The 19,000-nt window shown below is 37.7% G+C and overlaps 3 protein-coding genes across 4 annotated transcripts in view; 2 read left to right on the forward strand and 1 right to left on the reverse strand.

Moving 5' to 3' along the window:
- Nucleotides 1–1,350: 1,350 nt before the first annotated feature.
- On the reverse strand, nt 1,351–4,014 carry cdk5r1b (cyclin dependent kinase 5, regulatory subunit 1b (p35)). Its single transcript, XM_059325303.1, has 2 exons — nt 3,713–4,014; nt 1,351–2,482 (listed from the first exon to the last, which is right to left on the reverse strand). The coding sequence occupies exon 2, from the start codon at nt 2,261–2,263 to the stop codon at nt 1,352–1,354; it is 912 nt and encodes a 303-aa protein (XP_059181286.1). The 5' UTR covers nt 2,264–2,482; nt 3,713–4,014; the 3' UTR covers nt 1,351.
- A 1,294-nt stretch (nt 4,015–5,308) lies between these two features.
- psmd11b (proteasome 26S subunit, non-ATPase 11b) lies at nt 5,309–15,661 on the forward strand. Of its 2 annotated transcripts, none has more exons than XM_059324967.1 (13): nt 5,309–5,430; nt 8,279–8,380; nt 8,507–8,703; nt 10,690–10,747; nt 11,130–11,324; nt 12,309–12,453; nt 12,565–12,629; nt 12,934–12,992; nt 13,258–13,383; nt 13,750–13,785; nt 13,877–13,928; nt 14,023–14,165; nt 14,259–15,661. In XM_059324967.1, exons 1-12 carry the CDS (start codon nt 5,340–5,342, stop codon nt 14,163–14,165), a joined length of 1,269 nt encoding a protein of 422 aa, XP_059180950.1. In that variant the 5' UTR covers nt 5,309–5,339; the 3' UTR covers nt 14,259–15,661. The 2 variants fall into 2 exon arrangements, with proteins under 2 accessions (XP_059180950.1, XP_059180951.1); XM_059324968.1 differs by having other exon boundaries at nt 14,264–15,661.
- A 1,618-nt stretch (nt 15,662–17,279) lies between these two features.
- The window catches only part of LOC131959697 (vesicle-fusing ATPase-like), a 34,357-nt gene continuing 32,636 nt past the window's right edge, over nt 17,280–19,000 (forward strand). The window contains exon 1 of the mRNA XM_059324912.1: nt 17,280–17,375. Coding sequence (XP_059180895.1) covers nt 17,364–17,375 — 12 coding nt within the window. The 5' untranslated portion in view covers nt 17,280–17,363. The remainder of the gene's footprint in view (nt 17,376–19,000) is intronic.

Below are 19,000 nucleotides of genomic sequence, written 5' to 3' on the forward strand. Positions count from 1 at the left end.
GTCCCATCATTCAAACAGCTGGACAAACAGCACTTCAGAGTGTTCTCAGACCTGTGGGATATTCATCAAAGATATGGCACTGTTTTTAACATTTTCTATGCTGAATCATAAGCACGAAATCAAACATCATTCCAAAATCGACAAAAAGTACAAAAAGAATTTCCCTGGTAAACAAATAGCCTATTTTAGCAAGCAGAGCTAAATAAACTAGTGTCACTTTGTTCACAGCATTCTCTAATGCAGATGCAGTTGGTTTACAAATCAAGTAAAAAGAAGAAAAGTAATAGTTGTTCCTTCCCTCCCGGAAACTGTAAAATTGCATGGCACACGTGCAAAACATTACATTTCTAAGTAAAAAAAGAAAGAAATGAAAAGAAAACTTGTTCCAGAAAAGCAATAAATAAGCCTCCATAGGTGTAAGCCTCTGGGGAGTAAAACATCCATTAACTTGTTGGTTTATTTTTTTTCTAGATGAAAATAAAGTAGGTCTTTCTCATCGTACGTCCTCTGGCTGTTGTCCTCCTCATCAAAAGTCCCACTTTGCTTATTGTCCATCCAGTTTCCCCTTGTACATTATAAGTCCTATTGTAGAGCCACAAACAGAAACCCACAAAAATATGGATCCAGCATTGATGGCCCCTGCTGTTCTTTCAGATATGCATTGCAGCAAAAAAATTGTCCAGCGGTATCCGTATTAATGGACGGAACGTGGTGTTGGCATTCCAAAGAGCCACAGTTTGCAGCCGGGGGTGCCTGTTCATCCGTGATGCATGAAGAAAGCCAGTCAGGCGATGGCCCTCACCCTCCTGCAGTAGGCAGTGCACATCACATCGTCAAACAGTCAGAAGGTCACTGGCAGGCTGTCGCAGCCTCAGTCCTCTCCACATTCATTGCTGTAGATGTACGCTTCCTTTTTCTAATGTTTTTTGTCTGAATTGTTTTTTTAAGATCTCAGTGTTTCATATAGATATATATCTGCAAAGGATTTACCCGAGTCTGGCATTTTTTTTCCATCATTGTCAAAAAAAAGCTTTCATTCTCAGGTTGAGAGAAAATCCATCCATTGCTTGTTTGAAAATAGAATTTCGCCTTGATAATTACATGTCTTCAAGAGAAAAAAAAGTGTTTTTAAACCCCATTTTTAGATGATCATTGCAAATCCTGTGTGAAAATCACTCACCCCCCTCCAGAGCTGATTCTAGATACAAAGCCAAATACTACCTAATTAGCCTCCCACTATACTTTGGGCAATAATAAATAAATAACACCCCCAATAATCTTTTTCAAAATGCCAGACTGGAGTATGCCCCACCTCCCCTGACCCCTCTGCCCCTCCCCCCCCAGCATCTCCTCACCGGTCCAGGCCGATGAGCAGGCGGCTCCTCTCCTCCTCCTTCTGGCTCTCGTTCTTCAGGTCTGCAAACACCTGAGTGAAGTAGTGCGGGTCGGAGTTGATCTGGAGCATCTTTGCGCTCATCAGGTTGATGATGGACAGGCAGCGGTCCCAGAAGGTCTCCTTGGAGCTCTCCACCAAGAAGGGCTTGAGAGGATAGGAGATCTCGTTGCCCATGTAGGAGTAAGACAGGTAGAGGCAGGTGAGGAGCACGGCCTGCAGCTCGTGCTCCGTGGCCACCTCGGAGGAAACCACGTCACGGCACAGCATGTAGACGAAGACTACGTTAGCGGGCGTGATGAAGCCCTGGTCCTGCCAGCCCTGCAGCAGCAGGGAGCGGTCCACGCTGCGCAGCCACAGCACTGGGTCAGTGGGTGACAGGTGTTTCAGCCGGTAACAACGCCGGCACAGAAACTCCCCGAGGCAGCGCAGCAGCTCGCTGGTGGAGGCCTGCACGATCACTCTCTTAGGGGTCCCGGGGGCCACATTGGAGTTAGTCAGAGGGGCCTTCTTGACGGACGATGCTGTGTTGTTGGAGGAGGTCTTGGTGAGCGCTGGAGTGCTCTGGTCCTGGGTGAAGGTGGACAGGTTGGCGCACGACTGCGACTTCTTCAGGTTCTCATTGTTCAGGTGGGTGACATTGTTCTGGTAGGTGCCGTTGGGCTGCACCTTCTTGGAGCCTTTCTTCTTGGCCGACACCGCTACAATCCGCTTCCATGGGAGCACGTTGATGAGCGAGTGGCGCTTCAGGTTCTTGTCTTTGGCGTTCTTGCTGTTCTGCACAGCTGTGTAGTGGCCCACGGTGGCCGGGCCATCCTCAAAGAGAGCCGCCTTTCGGTAGCTGGGGGACAAAGACAGCACGGTTCCCATGGTGAGTGTGGGGGGGCGTCCAGGGGCTGCAGCCGCGCTGGGTCAGAAGGGCCGATCCTGAGGGTCTTAAAGCCTCTGCTGCTGGGAGTCCCGGGCTACAGGCTGCCGCTGGGCATCAAAGCCTGGGAGAAGATGATCCTGTGAGCAGCTCTGAGGGGATAACGATGACCTCGACTGAAACTGTTGGATTTCAGCTCTCTGTCTGCCTCCTGAAGGCCACTGTGGAGGCACAAAACATCAATAATCAGAAAACCAGACCAATTACCTTTAGATAAGTCATGGATGTGTGCAAAAAGCAAACAAAATGCATTTGATTGTCTATTATATCCATAAATATTCAGCCTCTATCATGGTTATCAGCCCTGTAATGTTCTCATGGATGTGCTGTATCTGACTGCACCTCAGGCTTATTAGCAGTATTGATTTGAATCAGTAAGTGGTGGAATGGATCGGCCTGGAGCTTATACTAATTAATTCAAACAGTATAGATCCCCCCTTGCTACAAATGATCAATATAATGAGCATCCTTACATTTTATAAACATATTAGTGTGAAATTTGGCTGCAGTTGAAACTCATCTGCATGCAGAAACATAATAATATGAGTGATTTTTGCATCAGCTATTCAAGGGAATCATCTTCCACACTTGATTGCATTGGATCCTATATGGTAAATTCATTAAGATTTCATGAGAGAGCCATATTTCATGGGCAATGGCCGACGAGTCAGAGTGAGCCACGCGCCACCCCTCTCACTAAAATGGAAGACGGAAACGTAAACACCTTAATAACAGGTGAAGGTCGCGTTTGATGCATATAAGACTCCGGATAATAAAGCCCAAATCCAAGGTCACATCATTTACCTCCATTACAAAGCAGATAAGCGTAGATATGTGTTTGATTCTTTCTTTGCTCGACGTGTTTTCCTCCTCGCTGCAGTACCTTTGCTTGTACGACTGTCGATGGATCGACTTTGCTCGCTTGCGCAGGATCCAACGCTGCTCGATGCTTCATTCCATCACCCTGTTATCAATCTGACCCGTCAATGGGGGACGAAATTCCAAAACATGAGGGTTTTTTTTAATGTGGCTTATTAAATGAAAGCATGCATTGTGTGGTTTCTCGCTGTGATAAGGAGTTGTGTACATCGGGTGCTCTCCATGGTGCTGAAACCGAGCGTCTGCGTCGAAATGAAAACGCTGGTCATAATAGGCGGTGGCTTAGAAATGAAGAACATCCTCATCTTTTCCTCATATCCATTAATATCTCGCTTTATGATGCTGCGTTTAGGTGTCTTTAACTTCAAATCCCCACTGTCTTTCAATGTATTTTCATATTTTCCTAATTAGATATAGCTGCGCATCATCTGTTTTCAAATACACCCAAAGCACAAATCTGACCTCCTGCATTTTCAGCACCAAATATGTTCCAAAAATGAAAAAGAACTCACCAGATCTCCTGCTCAATGAGAATATAATCTTCCTGTAACGATGATGATTCTCCGCGTCCAGCGCTTGTTTTTCCTCACAAGACGCGACTAAAACATGAAAACCATCTCCGAGAATATAAATGCAACAAAGAAAAAATAATAATCCGAGTCCGAGGCACAAAAATAAAAAAAAGCAAAAGCGGGTGGATGAACACGCCTGGTGTCGGCGGTGCGCAGACGATGGGAGGCAGTTGTGGAATGGATGCTGCTCAGATGAAGATGTGCTCCTGGTCCTCCTGGCCGTGAGATGCGGATGCTGCGAGGGCTGATGTTGTGTTATGTCACTGGCTGTGTGAGAGGATGGTTGACGCAAAGGCGGTGGTGGGGCGCCGCTCTGCGCTCTGTGCTGTCTCTGCTGGGAAACAACTCCGCCTATAGACACACCATACACAGCAGGCACATGCAAACTGAACCCGGTGAACCCGCAGCGTGTTTTTCTTCACAACACCAGTCTAATCTAATCAACAGTGTTCAATTAGATGCACTGGTTTGTAGGCAAGCTACGTATTTATATAGGTTAGCCTAGTAATAAATAATACATCTTTTGTAGTTGTATTTGATTGCCCTACTTTAATTTCTGTATTTCTCTTACAGTTTTATATATGTTCCTACTGTCCTCTAGTGGGGGCGTGTCTGTGTCTGTGGTTCTCCATTATGAGATATGATCAGACCAATGCATCATTTTGCCATTTGGTCATTCAGTCAGTCGTTTATTATCAATATGATGGAAATAGCCTTTATAAACCACAGACGAGATATAAACAATAGGCCTATATCCCATTAAGAAAAAAGATATATACATATATATATATATATATATATATATATATATATATATATATATATATATATACATATATATATATATATATATATAATACATATATATATATATATAATACATATATATATATATATATATATATATATATATATATATATATATATATATATATATATATATATATACATATATATATATATAGGCTAGATGCTGCCAAAATAACATATTATTTTACAAGAGAGACTAGTGCTTTATGCTTTTAAATTGTTAAACTAGCACAAAATAATAATAATAATAAATACATGCACTTGCACATGTATATTTATTTGTATTTTTCTTAACATACTTTAAAATTACACATTTATTATTATGTATTATAATTTAGAAGGGTAATTACATGATTTGCTAATTAATTAATTATTTGTTCTTTTAATACAAATATTAATCTGGCTTAACCTGAATATTTAATCTGGCGATTACACATGTATATAATCTATATTCGGGTCTAAATGAATGTTTTAAATCCATCAGTAAAATCGCGTGAAAGCATAAGCCTATTATGACATATGAACAAACATAAATAAACAAAAGAATTGAATGAGTTTCATAGTAAGCACACCAAGGAATCAAAACGCGTAGGAAAATGAGCCTGTGATTCATGTTTACGACCATTTTTTAAAAAAGACTACATTTCCCTCTACGCCTCCAACTCCCACCATGCAAGTCACACGCTGACGTCACACGCACTTTGGTAACGTAGTCGCCGCACGTAATTTTCATTCAGGCAGCATTTGAATAAGGAAGATGGCGGCTGCAGCAGTGGTTGAGTTTCAGAGAGCCCAGTCTCTCATTAGCACGGACCGCGACGCCTCTATCGACATTCTCCATTCAATAGGTAGGTGTTCGGCGCAGGGTTTGAGACGGAAACTTTTCCTCCGACCTCCGGAGTTTGCTATTTATCAGTCAGTGTCAGGCGGCGAAGTTAGCATGCTAGCTTCGTTCAATAGCGAGAGCCGGTGCTGACTCACTGTTGAACGGTGAGTAACGGCAACTGCTAGTGGACGTTAGCGGTTTAGCCCGTTAGCAAATTTAGGCCTGGGCGTGAAATTTGTTAGTAGTCATCACTAATGTTGTGTTTTGACTGTGTATTTGTGTCTTGTGTTGTTGTGTCATTGACCGTAGTTTGTAGGCTAACTGCTATTAGCTCTAACTAACACTGTCATGTTAGCATGGTTGCTGTTGTGGCTAACGTCTTTAGCTTGTTGTCAAAAGCCTTTAACCCATTTCATCAGTAAAGTGAAAGGCAGCAACCCAGAGCTACTAAAATTGGAGTGACATTTACTTTAAAAAAAGCTAGGCAAGTTTTTCCACACAGAAAGTGTTTGTAATCTTTACTCACTTTACTTTACTCTGGCTGTTTCCAAGTAATATTTATTAAATAGAACTACTTATTTTTTCATGAAAATACTCAAGACACGAGTAAATTGCAGATTCACTTATAGTCCTCAATTACATTTTACTTGAAAATATCAACTAATTAAGCCAATGAACTTTAGTTTAGTGAATATTACTTGGAACGAATGATTCAATTTACATACAAAACTGAGGACACATAACAATTACTAAGTAATGCACTACATGAAAAATTGAAAAGCACTGAATTCGTATTTCTTTGTAAAATATATATAGATGATTGAAATAATAATTACAGGGCCAAAAAATCTTTTTCAGTGTACGTGTTTGTTTCTATTTATTTATATCAAACAGCAATACAATGCACAGTTACAAAAGAATAAGAAACGAGCTACAGAAAGATAAACAATGCAAAAAATTAAATATAATCAAATAATATTTAAAAAATAAAATAGAAGAATAATTAAATGGAAAAGAATGAAACAAATAAATAATAAAACAAATAGATGCAAGATTACATGTTAAAGACATTAAACGCTGTGCATATGTTGGTAGTCTTCACAGCTTTTTTGTTTTGTAGACAGGAGAGATTTGAGATATACTGTTCAAACTCTGACTTCAACAAAAAGACATTTGGTTTTTTAATTGAGAATTTACATTTGTGTATGTGGTATTTGGCAAAAAGAAAAATTCAATTTTTAAGAAAATATGTCATCATCATCATCCTTCTTTTTGTGATCAAAACAGCCAAGTATGACATCTTTATAATGCAAAGTAAAACCAGTGAGAATATTTCTGTTAACGAAGGAGGAAATGTCCTTCCAGAGTTTGTATGTGAATTCCCAAGACCAAAATAAATGTGAGTTTCAGGGTGCAGATCACAAAAACCACATTCCAACTCGATGTAAACTTTAAACTTATGTAACAGCACTTTTGTCTGGTAAAATCTATGTAGCAGTTTAAATGACACTTCCTTAGTTTTATTAGTTAAAATAAACTTTTGGGGTAGGGACCAGACTTTTTTCCAATCTATGTTACGTGTTTATTAATGAGACCTGTATTAGGGTCAATGACATGATTTAACCCAGTGTCAGTTGGTGTAACCAGTAATTTTCTTCCCATAAAAATCTGATTATATCCAGGAAAATAAATGTGAACTAAAATGAGAGAAAAAAAATACAATCCATGTTTACATTGCAACACTATGGTATATCACAAATTTTACATAATTTGTCAACTTTAGAAAAAAATGGTTGTATTTAGAATATGTTCTGCTCAATATTGACAAAAATGTGTAAATGTTTTTTGTTTTTTAAAATTAAGTAATTATATGTATAAGTCCACTAATATATATATATATATATATATATATATATATATATATATATATATATATATATATATATATATATATATATATATATATATATGAAATACAATGTAGGTGGATGAAGTATTTAATATTTATCTTTTTTTTGTGGTTACACCATTTGACATCTTGCCAATCCTTATTTGTCACTGACCCATTACTAAGTGGCCAAGGTTAACTTGTGTGTTTATGGTTGCGCGAACGCACAATCCTATGGAAATTACACTATGATGTACTGTAAACAGGGCTCACATTTCCCTGGCATCCCTGTCCTCAAATTGCCTTGTCACTACAGCCCACTAGCTGTCAAGCTGTCCGGCTTCGCAGTTTATTTCTCTCAAACTTTAATGTTTTTAGACAACATTGATTTTGTTCTCAGCAGTGGCTTGAATTGATTTAGTGACAGTTTGATGGAAAAGTACCTTCTGCAGAATACCTAATTTAGTACAAGCCCCTTGAGATGGGTCTTCTCTTTTTCAACAGACAAAATGACATTCAGTTAAACATATAGACAAAACGGACTCCTTTTAAAAAAAATACAATTAAATGGCCAAAAAATAGCTAGACAGACAGATGTTTATTAATTTCACTCAAAATATGTACAGTTGGTACAATATGGCTGCAACTACCAATAACTTTAATAATAGAATAATCTGCTGATTATTTTCTTACATTTTAGAATTGTGAAAAATGTCCATCCCAGTTTCTCAAAGTCTAAGCTGATGTCTTTACACATCTTGTGTTGTCAGTCCAAAACCCAAAGATATTCAGTTTTATAAAATATAAAACAACTTTTAGCGATTCAAAACAGTAATTTATGCTGTATTTGCTTGTAAAGGTACTATGATGAAGAATTGTTTTCACTATTTTTGTTGTCGACTAAACAATATGTACAGTAAACTAGTGGGGAATTGATACGTAAAATGTGATCTGATACCAACCTGTTGCCTTTCTTCAACAGTGAGGAGAGATGTCCAAGAGAACGATGAGGAAGCTGTCAGGGTTAAAGAACAGAGCATCCTGGAGCTCGGGACGCTCCTGGCTAAGACGGGACAGGCTGCTGGTAATGGTCCATCTTTAATGTCCATTCTGAAACAGAATGGACATTAAACTAATTGCTGACTTTGTTATATTTTCTATGTTCACCTCCTGAAGTTTTTGTCTTTTTCTTTTTTGGGGCCATCTCCAGAACTAGGGGGTCTGCTGAAATTTGTGAGGCCTTTTCTGATTTCCATCAGCAAGGCAAAGGCGGCCCGGCTGGTCCGCTCTCTGCTTGACCTCTTCCTTGACATGGAGGCAGCAACAGGGCAGGAGGTCGAGCTGTGTCTTGAATGCATTGAGTGGGCCAAGACTGAGAAGAGAACCTTCCTACGACAGGCTCTGGAGGTAAGGAGGTCTGGAATAAGATTGAAAGGTGATATCAAGCACAATAAATGTAGCTTCATATACCATCATTTAAGTGTTTTCTGAAAGACGATGCAATATCAGCATACCTCGCTGCTAAAAATCTGACAATAGGAAAAATGTATCCTTCTTGCCACCCCTTCAACTTAGAATAACTCGTGTATAACATGGAACAAAACTTTAAACAGAGTGCTGCATATGAGGAGTTTAATTACATTGTCAAAGGTCATTGGGCTATTAAATGGTTTTGCAAGAACATATAGCACACCAGTTACGTTGTCAGAGGTTAGTTCTTTGCATTTTGTGTGACACACTCATAAACTGCTGATGTATTCATCCTCTCACTCAAACATGGTTACCGCTGACATGTAACCTTTATGATTAATGATGGCGACAACAAAAGAGATATCCCCAAACACAAATAGAAGCTCAGGGAGCGATCATATTTAGCATGTCCTGACTCATGGAGTGAGAGACGCTGTATTAACAGATAATGGTGAAGTATTCGCTTGTTAGTAGATATGCACCACCACTGTGGCGTGACTTTAGTTGAAAACCAAATGAAGACAGGAAACTTGATTAATGTGATGAAGAGAAGTTGTAATATTTGTCCAAAGAATGTGATAACAAGAGATGCTAATACATCTACTTCACACTGCCATCTATGATGACATCACCCTGTAAATTGCAGCCAAAAATGTGCTTTGTGGCCAAATGACTGCCAGCAAGTTAACACTCACAGCCAGGTTTATTGCCAGCTTTTGGCTGTTGGTTCTTTTGGCTGTTCTATGCATGAAGTGTAAATGACACTGTGGCATGTATGAATGAGTGAAAGCTGAGAAGAGGGACGCTCTTCAGAGACCATGGTTTGCCTCAGGACACACATTATGAGTAATGTGATAGGAGTAAAAAAATACAGGAAATCTTTATTAATAGCACTGTGTGTACCATAAGCTCAGGCTGAGAAAGAGAAGTCCTTATGTACTTTGATAAAACCCACCTTTAAAAAAGGTAAAACACAGCATAGAGGGATAACTATTAAGAATGTGTTTGTTTTCATCCGTATCTGTAGACAAAATCATGTTAAGGTTTGTGTTTCAATTTTTACCCTACCCGAACGTGGGCCAATATTTTGTTTCACGCTTACTATTTTGTGACATTTAATGAACATGTTAGTTTTCTAACAGCATGCATTTGGATAATGCTGTTTCAGATAGCTGCATCTCAACTAAAATGATTACCTACTATTGTTCACCTTTGAGAACAGTTGGCTCTGACTGACATTTCCTGTAAGAAGTAATTCTGGGAACTGTGTGTAATTTAGCACATTCTGCCAAGAAGTTTGTGAGTGGCATATACAAATCTTGCCGTTTGCCATGAATTACCTCAGAATGATTGATGTTTTAAAGGGCCATAGGGCGAGCTAAAACAAGACTATGCCAACACGTGGGCCAAAATGCCAGTGAATTGAAACAAAGGTCCAAACACTGTTACTATCTGCCCAGGGCTATTGGCTTAATATGGTACAATACATCTCTTCTTTTTGTATGGCATTCATGTTTTTTATACATTATCCTGGAGAAGTAAATGTAATAAACTTTGTGTGTACATCCCAATCTTGATTTTTAACAGATGTTTTTGATTTGTGGGTGTAAAATGAAAAGGATACATTGGAAAATAATCAATATTGATGGAATTTGTGGCCCATTATGGCTGTGTTTTCTAAGCCTGAAGAATACTATTTTGCAAAGAACAATTATGAGAATTACTATTACTCACAATTTGTTAGTTATTGAAACATTAGGGAATTTATTCAGCCTTATGTTAAGTAGGTCAAAACTATTGTTCCTGTCTTTTGATTTATATTCTAACCTGGTACATCCTGGTTATTTTTTGCAGCTTGTGTACGCGGGAGTAGATTGGCACAACTGCTCTCTGCTTGTCTAACGGCGCTTTCTCTTCTTTCAGGCACGACTGATCTCACTCTATTTTGACACCAAAAGATACCAGGAGGCCTTGGCGCTTGGTGAGTGCTTAGAGACTAAACATTTTTATCTTTTGGTAAATGACAGCATCTGTCTCCTGCCGCATAGACTCCACGAAAACGCAGGCATTAATCTGTGCCATGCCATTACAGATTATTTCTAATCCACCAAGAAAAACAAAAACAAACAAGAAGAGATATTATGATACTGAAGTTGAACAAGTAAAAGAGTTTATCTTTATTCAAATGGGGCATCCCTGTATTGTTAAAACATGTTTTACTTCTAACAAGAATAAGAGGAACCACATATATCAGGTCTATAATTAAACATTTATCCCCAAGCTGTTTGCTGAGTGCTGTACAAAGTTATTGCAACAGTTAAAATGCATGACATTGAATTAATTATTCTTTCTCTTTCCCTCAGGCACCCAGTTGCTCCAGGAGCTGAAAAAGATGGATGACAAAGCTCTTCTTGTAGAGGTTCAGCTGCTTGAAAGTAAGACGTACCACGCTCTCAGTAACCTGCCCAAGGCCCGCGCAGCCCTCACCTCAGCCAGGACCACCGCCAACGCCATTTACTGTCCCCCGAAGCTCCAGGCAGCTCTGGACATGCAGTCAGGTCAGATGTGTTCGCTGTTCTCACTTCCAAAGCTTACCTGAGCTAATTCTTTGCAATTCTTTATAATGTAATCCCAACAAACAAACACATGTCCCTAATTATTAGTATCATAGAAAATATGGAGTTATAAGTTATGTAAAAATAACCCTCATATACAGTGATTATAGTTTTTTGCATTGATTTTAGCTTTACCATCTGGTGTTTTGGTCAAAATAAACTACAAAAATGACAAAATAAACTACAGAGGGCATTTGTTATTAACTTTAATATACAGGAATTTAAATAATAGGGTGTTGTGTACAAGTATGTAATATTCATAGAAAAATAAAAGGATCATTGATTTTATTTGATTACAGCAGCTGCCAGATTATTTTTTAACAATGTATTTATTGATGTTTAACAATGAAATAAAACAATCATACATGTATAAAAATTTGTAAACACCCCCACCCTCAACATGAAATATTCAGGGGGGGGGGGGGTTATCAGTATTTTTGATACTACCACTAGATGGCGCCAGTCAAGTGTGAAACGTGTGCCCAGTTTAAATCCTACGGTGTTTACTATTTACAAAATATTTAAAACGAGTTATGTATACCAATATATTGTAAACCTTCTTCTGCGTTATATGTTCAGTGATTCAGCTCATTTTCTGCTGATAACAAGCTCAAAGTCACAGTTTGTATTTACCAGTGTGAAAGCAGAAGAGCTGTGAGGCATGATAATATAATGCTTATTCATGACTTTACAGCACAGTGTGAAATGGAGAAAAAGAGACACAGTTTATGGCTAATTCTTCTTGAATTTATAGTGATCCAGACAACAGCCAACACACTGGTGTTTAACGTTTCTTTTAATCGTACAATCTCAGTGTTTATCTCCAGCCCAGCCAGTTTCTCCAGTTTATGTTAGTATTTCACATTTCACGGTGGCTGACGCGGTTTGTTTGAGACATTCTATCATGCAGTGTGATCTCTGTTGCAGGGATCATCCACGCAGCAGAGGAGAAGGACTGGAAGACGGCCTACTCCTACTTCTTTGAGGCCTTCGAGGGCTACGACTCCATCGACAGCCCCAGAGCCATCACAGCACTCAAATACATGCTTCTGTGCAAAATTGTCCTCAACTTGTAAGTAGTGCTTCAAACTCGGCGCACAATGCTTTACTGTTTCAGATTCCATTACTGAATTAATAAATCTTATTGTCGTCTTATAATTGATTTTCCTGTTGACTGTTTCAGACCAGAAGAGGTTCAAGCCCTGAGCAGTGGAAAACTGGGCCTGCGGTATGCCGGCCGACAGGCAAGTACCAATCATTTTCTACTCATTTGTTTTAATTTGTGGCAAACATCAGTTGTTTCCCTGAATATTGCTGGATGATTAAGGTCAAAATAAATAAAAAATACAGGGTTTACACAATTTTCTGCCTCTTTTCAACATTGAGATTATTCTATATTGGTTGGATTTTGCAATGTGGTATATTATTTGTAGTTACTTCCGTTTCTAAAAGATAGCTAACTTCCCTGTACTTAAGTTTTGTGAAAGTAAGCTATTTAATTTAGCTGGTTTCTGTAAAATGACATGTTTTTTGTTGTTTTCCATCCAGACAGATGCGCTGAAATGTGTCGCCCAGGCTTGCAAGAACAGATCGTTAGCAGACTTTGAAAAGGTGAGAATCCTTTTAGTCTTAACACATCTGTGTCATCAGATTTTTATGCAGATAAGACAAACCTCCATTTAGCCTTTTGGTCTTTTTTTTTTTCCTTTCTCCTTTTGCCTGATGGGTGAAATGTGCAGCACACACTCTTGCAAGTTGTTTGGATTATTCCTATGATAATATAACAGCCAAAACCTTAAATAGTGCATTTGAGTGAGGGTTTTTTTATGTGCTGCCACGCAACAAGTTTTTAAAGTCAAGGTTTTGCCTCTTCCAGGCCCTCACAGAGTACAGAGCAGAACTGAGGGACGATCCCATTATCAGCACTCACCTGGCCAAGCTGTATGACAACCTGCTGGAACAAAACCTCATCCGAGTCATTGAACCCTTTTCCAGAGTACAGGTAAGGAAACTTCAGCCTTCAAGCTGCTTTTACCAGCTTATTACCAGGTCCTGAATCTTTTAATTCCCTTGTGACTCAGCATTTATTCCTTATTTTCTCTCGGGACTTTGTAAATACACTCTCAGGATAGGTTTTAAGGCAACAATTAACAGACTATGCCCATTGATCTGGAACATTTAGTCTAGAGCCCTGATGTATTTTTGTACGAAGGATTTATTTTCTAATCAGTCTTTCTCATGAGCTTATACTGATGTATTCTCCCTATATGCCAGGCTAACATCTACTACCTTACTTGTCCTGTTCCTCATCAATAACAATGAAATGAATGATTATTTAATTTGCCTCTCCTTGTTTTGTTTTTTTCAGATAGAACACATATCAGGTCTAATCAAACTGTCAAAGGTTTGTATATTTGCAATTTTCATTGAGTTTTAAAATCGAAATTTAGATCTCGTTAAATGTGGGTTTAATTTTTTATTATTTTATTTTATAGGCGGATGTTGAGAGGAAATTATCACAGATGATTCTGGACAAAAAGTTTCACGGTAATTGTAAAAAGTATTTTCCTATGAAAACGAATATCAGCATTTCACAGGCAGAGCAGGATTTTTCAGTGTGCTGTTATATATTTCTGAGCAGGAATCCTTGACCAAGGCGAAGGTGTTTTGATCATATTCGAAGAGCCTCCAGTGGACAAAACATACGAAGCAGCCTTGGAAACAATTCAGAACATGAGCAAAGTTGTGGATTCACTTTACAACAAAGCCAAGAAGCTGACATAGGTAAAAAATCAATATATTTTATGAAGAGAAGAAGCATTGATTTTAATTCTTTCTCTACTCTTATCTTAACTATGGTTCGTGTTTTGTCCTCAGAGCAGATTGCCACGGCAGTGAGATGGAGGAACTGTGTGTGTGTTTGACCAGCGTGTGTAACATTTTAAGAAGGGGACAAGGGAGAGCAACAAAAAGTCCCACAAACTGCAACAAACAGGATTCCCCATCAAACTCCCCCCTCCTCCTCTTCCTCCTCCTCCTCTCCCTCAATGGACAATTTCATCACTTCTCTTGTTTATTTTTTTTTTCCTCCTTTAATTTTGATATCTCTTCAGGATTCTGTATAACACTCAGCGGCCAAATCAGGCCATCAGGGAATATTGTACAACCACAATAAACAGATTAAAAGGTTTAAGAATACATATATGTTTATATCTGCTATAAGGTCGGGCTTGCCAAGCTGACTCCACTGCAACCTCAAAGGTGCAACATTGACCTCTGGGGCCTCGGACTCTGCTACCTACTGCGTATGCAGAATCAAGGCTTTCTCCTTCTTCTTGTCCATATCTTTCAGAAGCACACTGTTCAGTTTTTGGAAGGTTGGGATACTCCTTGGGATACTGAATTTTGGTTGAAGAGCTCCCCCTAACTCTTATTTCTTTTTTCCTCACCATATCAATGCCAACAGTTAAGTCCCCATTGTATTTCAGATATGTATTAAACTCACTTTATTTGTTTTTGGTTTTGTGATTTTGTTTTTTAAAAAAAAAATGAAAAAAAAGAAAATCAGATGGTTGCCACATGTCTGCCCACCCTGGTTATGTCTGTTTATAGTACAGACTGGATGCCATTTCACCACTAGTGCCACTTTTTGGGCGCTTCTGTTTGCCTCAGTATTTGGGCGCAATATGAGAGCGGAGGGCAGAGGTGGAGATTTATTCATTGCCTCTGAGCGTCTGTGAGTTATCCCTGACTGAGCAATTCTCCATTGTTAGTTCCTAGCACTAGTGTGGTATGCTAGTAACCAAACAATTTGTATGGTTTTGATTTGGTTTTGATTTTTTTTGTTTTTTTTGTTTTACTCTTATAAAGACATTTTCAAAATAAATATTTTGTATTTTAAGGATTTTGTCTTGTCTCTTGCAAAAAAAGACTTGCTGATGGTAATTTGACTTGGTGATTTTTCAATCGGCCACTCAGCTGTGATATTTGTTTTACAGTTTAAGGATGAGAAGACGGGGATTTACATGTTGCAAAGTGTCTGAAATGCGCTAAAAATGGCAGTGTGACCCAGAAAATGTATACAACAGTTAATGGAAGTGCTGTATGCCTGATCATTAAAGGACAAGTAGAAGGGGAGGTATCTATATGCAGTCAGAAGAACAGAAATACAGATTTTGACACTACAAAATACAGAATTCACCTGAGTCTCTTCCTCCTGCTGCTATGTGTCACTAATTTGAAAAAGAACACATCAAAGGGCATTAAATCAGTTAAATGGACAGCTTTGGATTGTCTTATTTTGGTTTTTACACATGACTATTTCCCATTTTATCACAAGAGCATCTTGGTTTTACAACCCTTTCCTCATTTATCAAAACCGATTAACTCTTTTGTGCCTCAAAATGACATTTGATATAATGCAGAATGTCCCAATTATGCTCTGATTTGGTCTGATTTTTTTAATCGGTACAGACAAACTTTTGCCAGATAGCTAACAGTATTTAGAAACTTAAAAAGTTTAATATTTTACTGGAAGTAGAAAAATAAGGAAAAAAATCCAACATTATACATATTACTATATCTTTGGGCACATGGGACTACTGTTTTTTGGCCAAAATATAATTCAAGATATAGAAAAAATGTAGTTCCCGTGTGCCCAAGGACTAAATATATAGCATGAGAAGAATAATTAACTTTTCAGCCAAATGGTTTGACTTGTTGACTTGTTTTAACATTTCTTCAGATTTGTGGTTGGAGCCCAGAGAACAAAATTCAAAATTACAGTTTCAGACACAAAAGGGTTCAATCAAGTGCTACAAAATGCACGATTTGTTTCTTATTTTCCTCTTTTACAATGTACAAAAGCACAATATAGAAATATGATTTCAAATGTAGCTGTCACGCCCACGAAGAAGACTTCTGAGCCTCAAATGTTCCATCATAAAGAGATTTTTTTAAATTGGTGTCGTTCAGTATTTGTTAACAAAGGTGTACAGCTTTTCACTGTGACCCGTTTAGCATCCAAAATAAAGATTTTACTTTACTTAAGTTTTCTAATGTGTTGGCATGTTACATTTTAAAAATGTTAATGTAGGTCTCAACATTCTTTATAAACCAATGAAATAAAGTTGTGGTTTTTGATCCGGATTAATATAAAATATTTTAAATTCAAACATTTTTAAACACTTCTATCAGGTAATTTAAAATTAATCATTTATTTTTAACCATTATATTAATCCTGGGTTTGTCCGACAAGAAAAACAATTATATTAACAATTTTTATACTTTATTTTTATGCATTATTGAGTGTTGTTAAATTTCACAACAGGGTCTTTTCCTTTTTTCCGCACTCTTATTTTTTTTTAACTTTATTGAATACAAAATTCAAATATACAAACATTGCAGATAATGTGCTCCATATAGTAATACAAATAAACAAGAGATTACTTTACATGGATAAATGAATAATATGTTAAAACAATAGAAACTGAGCAAATAAATTATAATAAAAAGAAGAAACATGCATAAAGATAATTTTCAAAGTTTTATCCATTTTTGTTAGTATTTATAAGTTTAAGCGTCTTAATATAATTTTTAAACTCATAAATCCATGAAAATATGTTGGGCTTTTATTTTGCAATGTAAAACTTACCATATAAAATCAGCAGGTTAATAATGAAGACAGTGTTAAATGTATTGCGTTCAAAATATGTAATGAAGCGTTTACAGTCAAAATTTACATTCTGATGTGAATATATGTAATAATGTGTACAATGGTAAAACAAGTGTATTAAAGATTCAGAATCATCATTGCAAAAAAAAAAAAATTATTATCAATCTGTGCGTGCTTTGTGCGTAATGACGTCAAGTCGCGTCGTAGATCCCGCCCCTCATACGTCAGATTTCAGCAGTTGGTCTGTCAGCGGAACCTTTCTGCTGAATTGCACTTGAACGGCAGTTTAACAAAAAAAACACACAAAGATGGGCGAAAGGGTGAGTTTACTGAAGCGAATATTAGGATACAAACCCACCACACAATATTGACACTGAATTATTCACCTAACGTGTACTTTAAGGACATTAAGCTTATTTATTTGACACGTAAAGTGAGCCAACACAGCACTAGCCTGTGTGGCAGATTCAGATGTCATTCAAAAGTTCGTAGGCAGCCCGGAAGACGACTCGAGTATCTTATGACCACTGCTAGCATAGAGTGCTTTTACTATTGTTGTTCTACTTGGAAATTAATGTTTTCAACCGCTAACGAGCAGCCACAGCCGCGAAACTGTCTTGCTAATTGTGTTATTGACTTCGATATAAAAATGCAGCTATGGGCTGTAAATAAAGGTCTAACTTTAAAGGGCTAAATCAATGATGGCTCCTCAGTGAAAGTGGGGAAGTGTAGCTTCATTAAATGGCTAAAAAGGAACAACAACTGATCTTTAACACGCAGTTTACTCCTTACATTAGTGGCCAGTTTTAGGCAGCTGCAGTGTAAACAAAGTGCTTTTCATTTTAAGGCTGTGCAGCTGTGTACACATACAAACAATTGTCTGTGTATGGGTACAGCTAGTGGAAAGCACACAACGTGACTTTATTTAAGTATAAGTACGAATATCACACTGGGATAATACTTCACTATAAGTAAAGGTGCTGCATGCAAAGCCTTATTAGTAAAGTAAAAGTAAAAGTGTCAGTAAAATGCACAGAAAGTAAAAGTACACATTGTGCAGTTACAGTTCCTGTCAGTGTTTTGCTATTTCTTTTGTATTTTTGTAGTAGTATTGCTGCTGCATTCATGTGTGTTTTACTGCTGTATATTTTTAAGGTTGTACTAATTCAAACCTCTTTATATACTTTTGTTTAGTTTTATCTAAAGCCGAGCATCATGTTCTATTAGATCATCATATGCTTGTTGCATGGCTCTCCTGTGAGCAACAAAGTGAATTTTTTTGTGACAATGCATTAAATAAATGATTAGGTTAGGAAAAACTCAAGTTCCATGAGTGTTTTTTTTTTGAAGAAGAAGCCTACCACATCTCACTGGTCAGCTGATGGAATGATAATAAGTGGACCTTGAGTCGAGTTTTTTTTTTTTAGCTACTGTTTCCAAGGTCGAAAATGTATTTTCTTGCATTTCAGTGTTTTAAAGAGGTGTTTATTCAGTGTTGCGCCTTACTGAGAGGTGTTTCTAATATTTAATAAAATATTGTCCAACCCATTATTAGCAATGAAGGTGTCAAAATAGTCTTTACTAAACACAGAAAACAGCACTACAAATAATATTCTAAAAAATTACCATCAAGTTGAATTACACACTTTCTAAAACTGCTTAAACAACAACTGTGCATTGTAACCTTCATGACATTTATCTACATTAATTTCAGCTAGGCATACCTCATAAACTGGTTACTGAGTAAACACTTTTGCATGTTGGGTTTTATGTCACGCCATCTTATGTTTACTCAAAGCAACAATTTTCTCCTTTCCTTATCCCTGATATTTCAGACCCTGTGACTTTTTCCTGTATCTTATTTGCATTTTACATCTGAGCTGATTATGTGGAAACAATGTAAGGAATGTCCTTAACACAATCTCTGCAGAGGAAATACTTTACA

This window comes from Centropristis striata, chromosome 21 (genome assembly GCF_030273125.1).
Source record: "Centropristis striata isolate RG_2023a ecotype Rhode Island chromosome 21, C.striata_1.0, whole genome shotgun sequence".
NCBI lineage: Eukaryota > Metazoa > Chordata > Actinopteri > Perciformes > Serranidae > Centropristis > Centropristis striata.

What these genes read in the sequence shown, in the direction of transcription:
- psmd11b (XM_059324967.1), top strand. Translation starts at nt 5,340, where the DNA reads ATGGCGGCTGCAGCAGTGGTTGAGTTTCAGAGAGCCCAGTCTCTCATT. An exon ending in CGACATTCTCCATTCAATAG is followed by an intron (nt 5,431 to 8,278) that starts GTAGGTGTTCGG and finishes TTTCTTCAACAG; the next exon opens with TGAGGAGAGATGTCCAAGAG. An exon ending in AACCCTTTTCCAGAGTACAG is followed by an intron (nt 13,384 to 13,749) that starts GTAAGGAAACTT and finishes TGTTTTTTTCAG; the next exon opens with ATAGAACACATATCAGGTCT.
- cdk5r1b (XM_059325303.1), bottom strand. Translation starts at nt 2,263, where the DNA reads ATGGGAACCGTGCTGTCTTTGTCCCCCAGCTACCGAAAGGCGGCTCTC.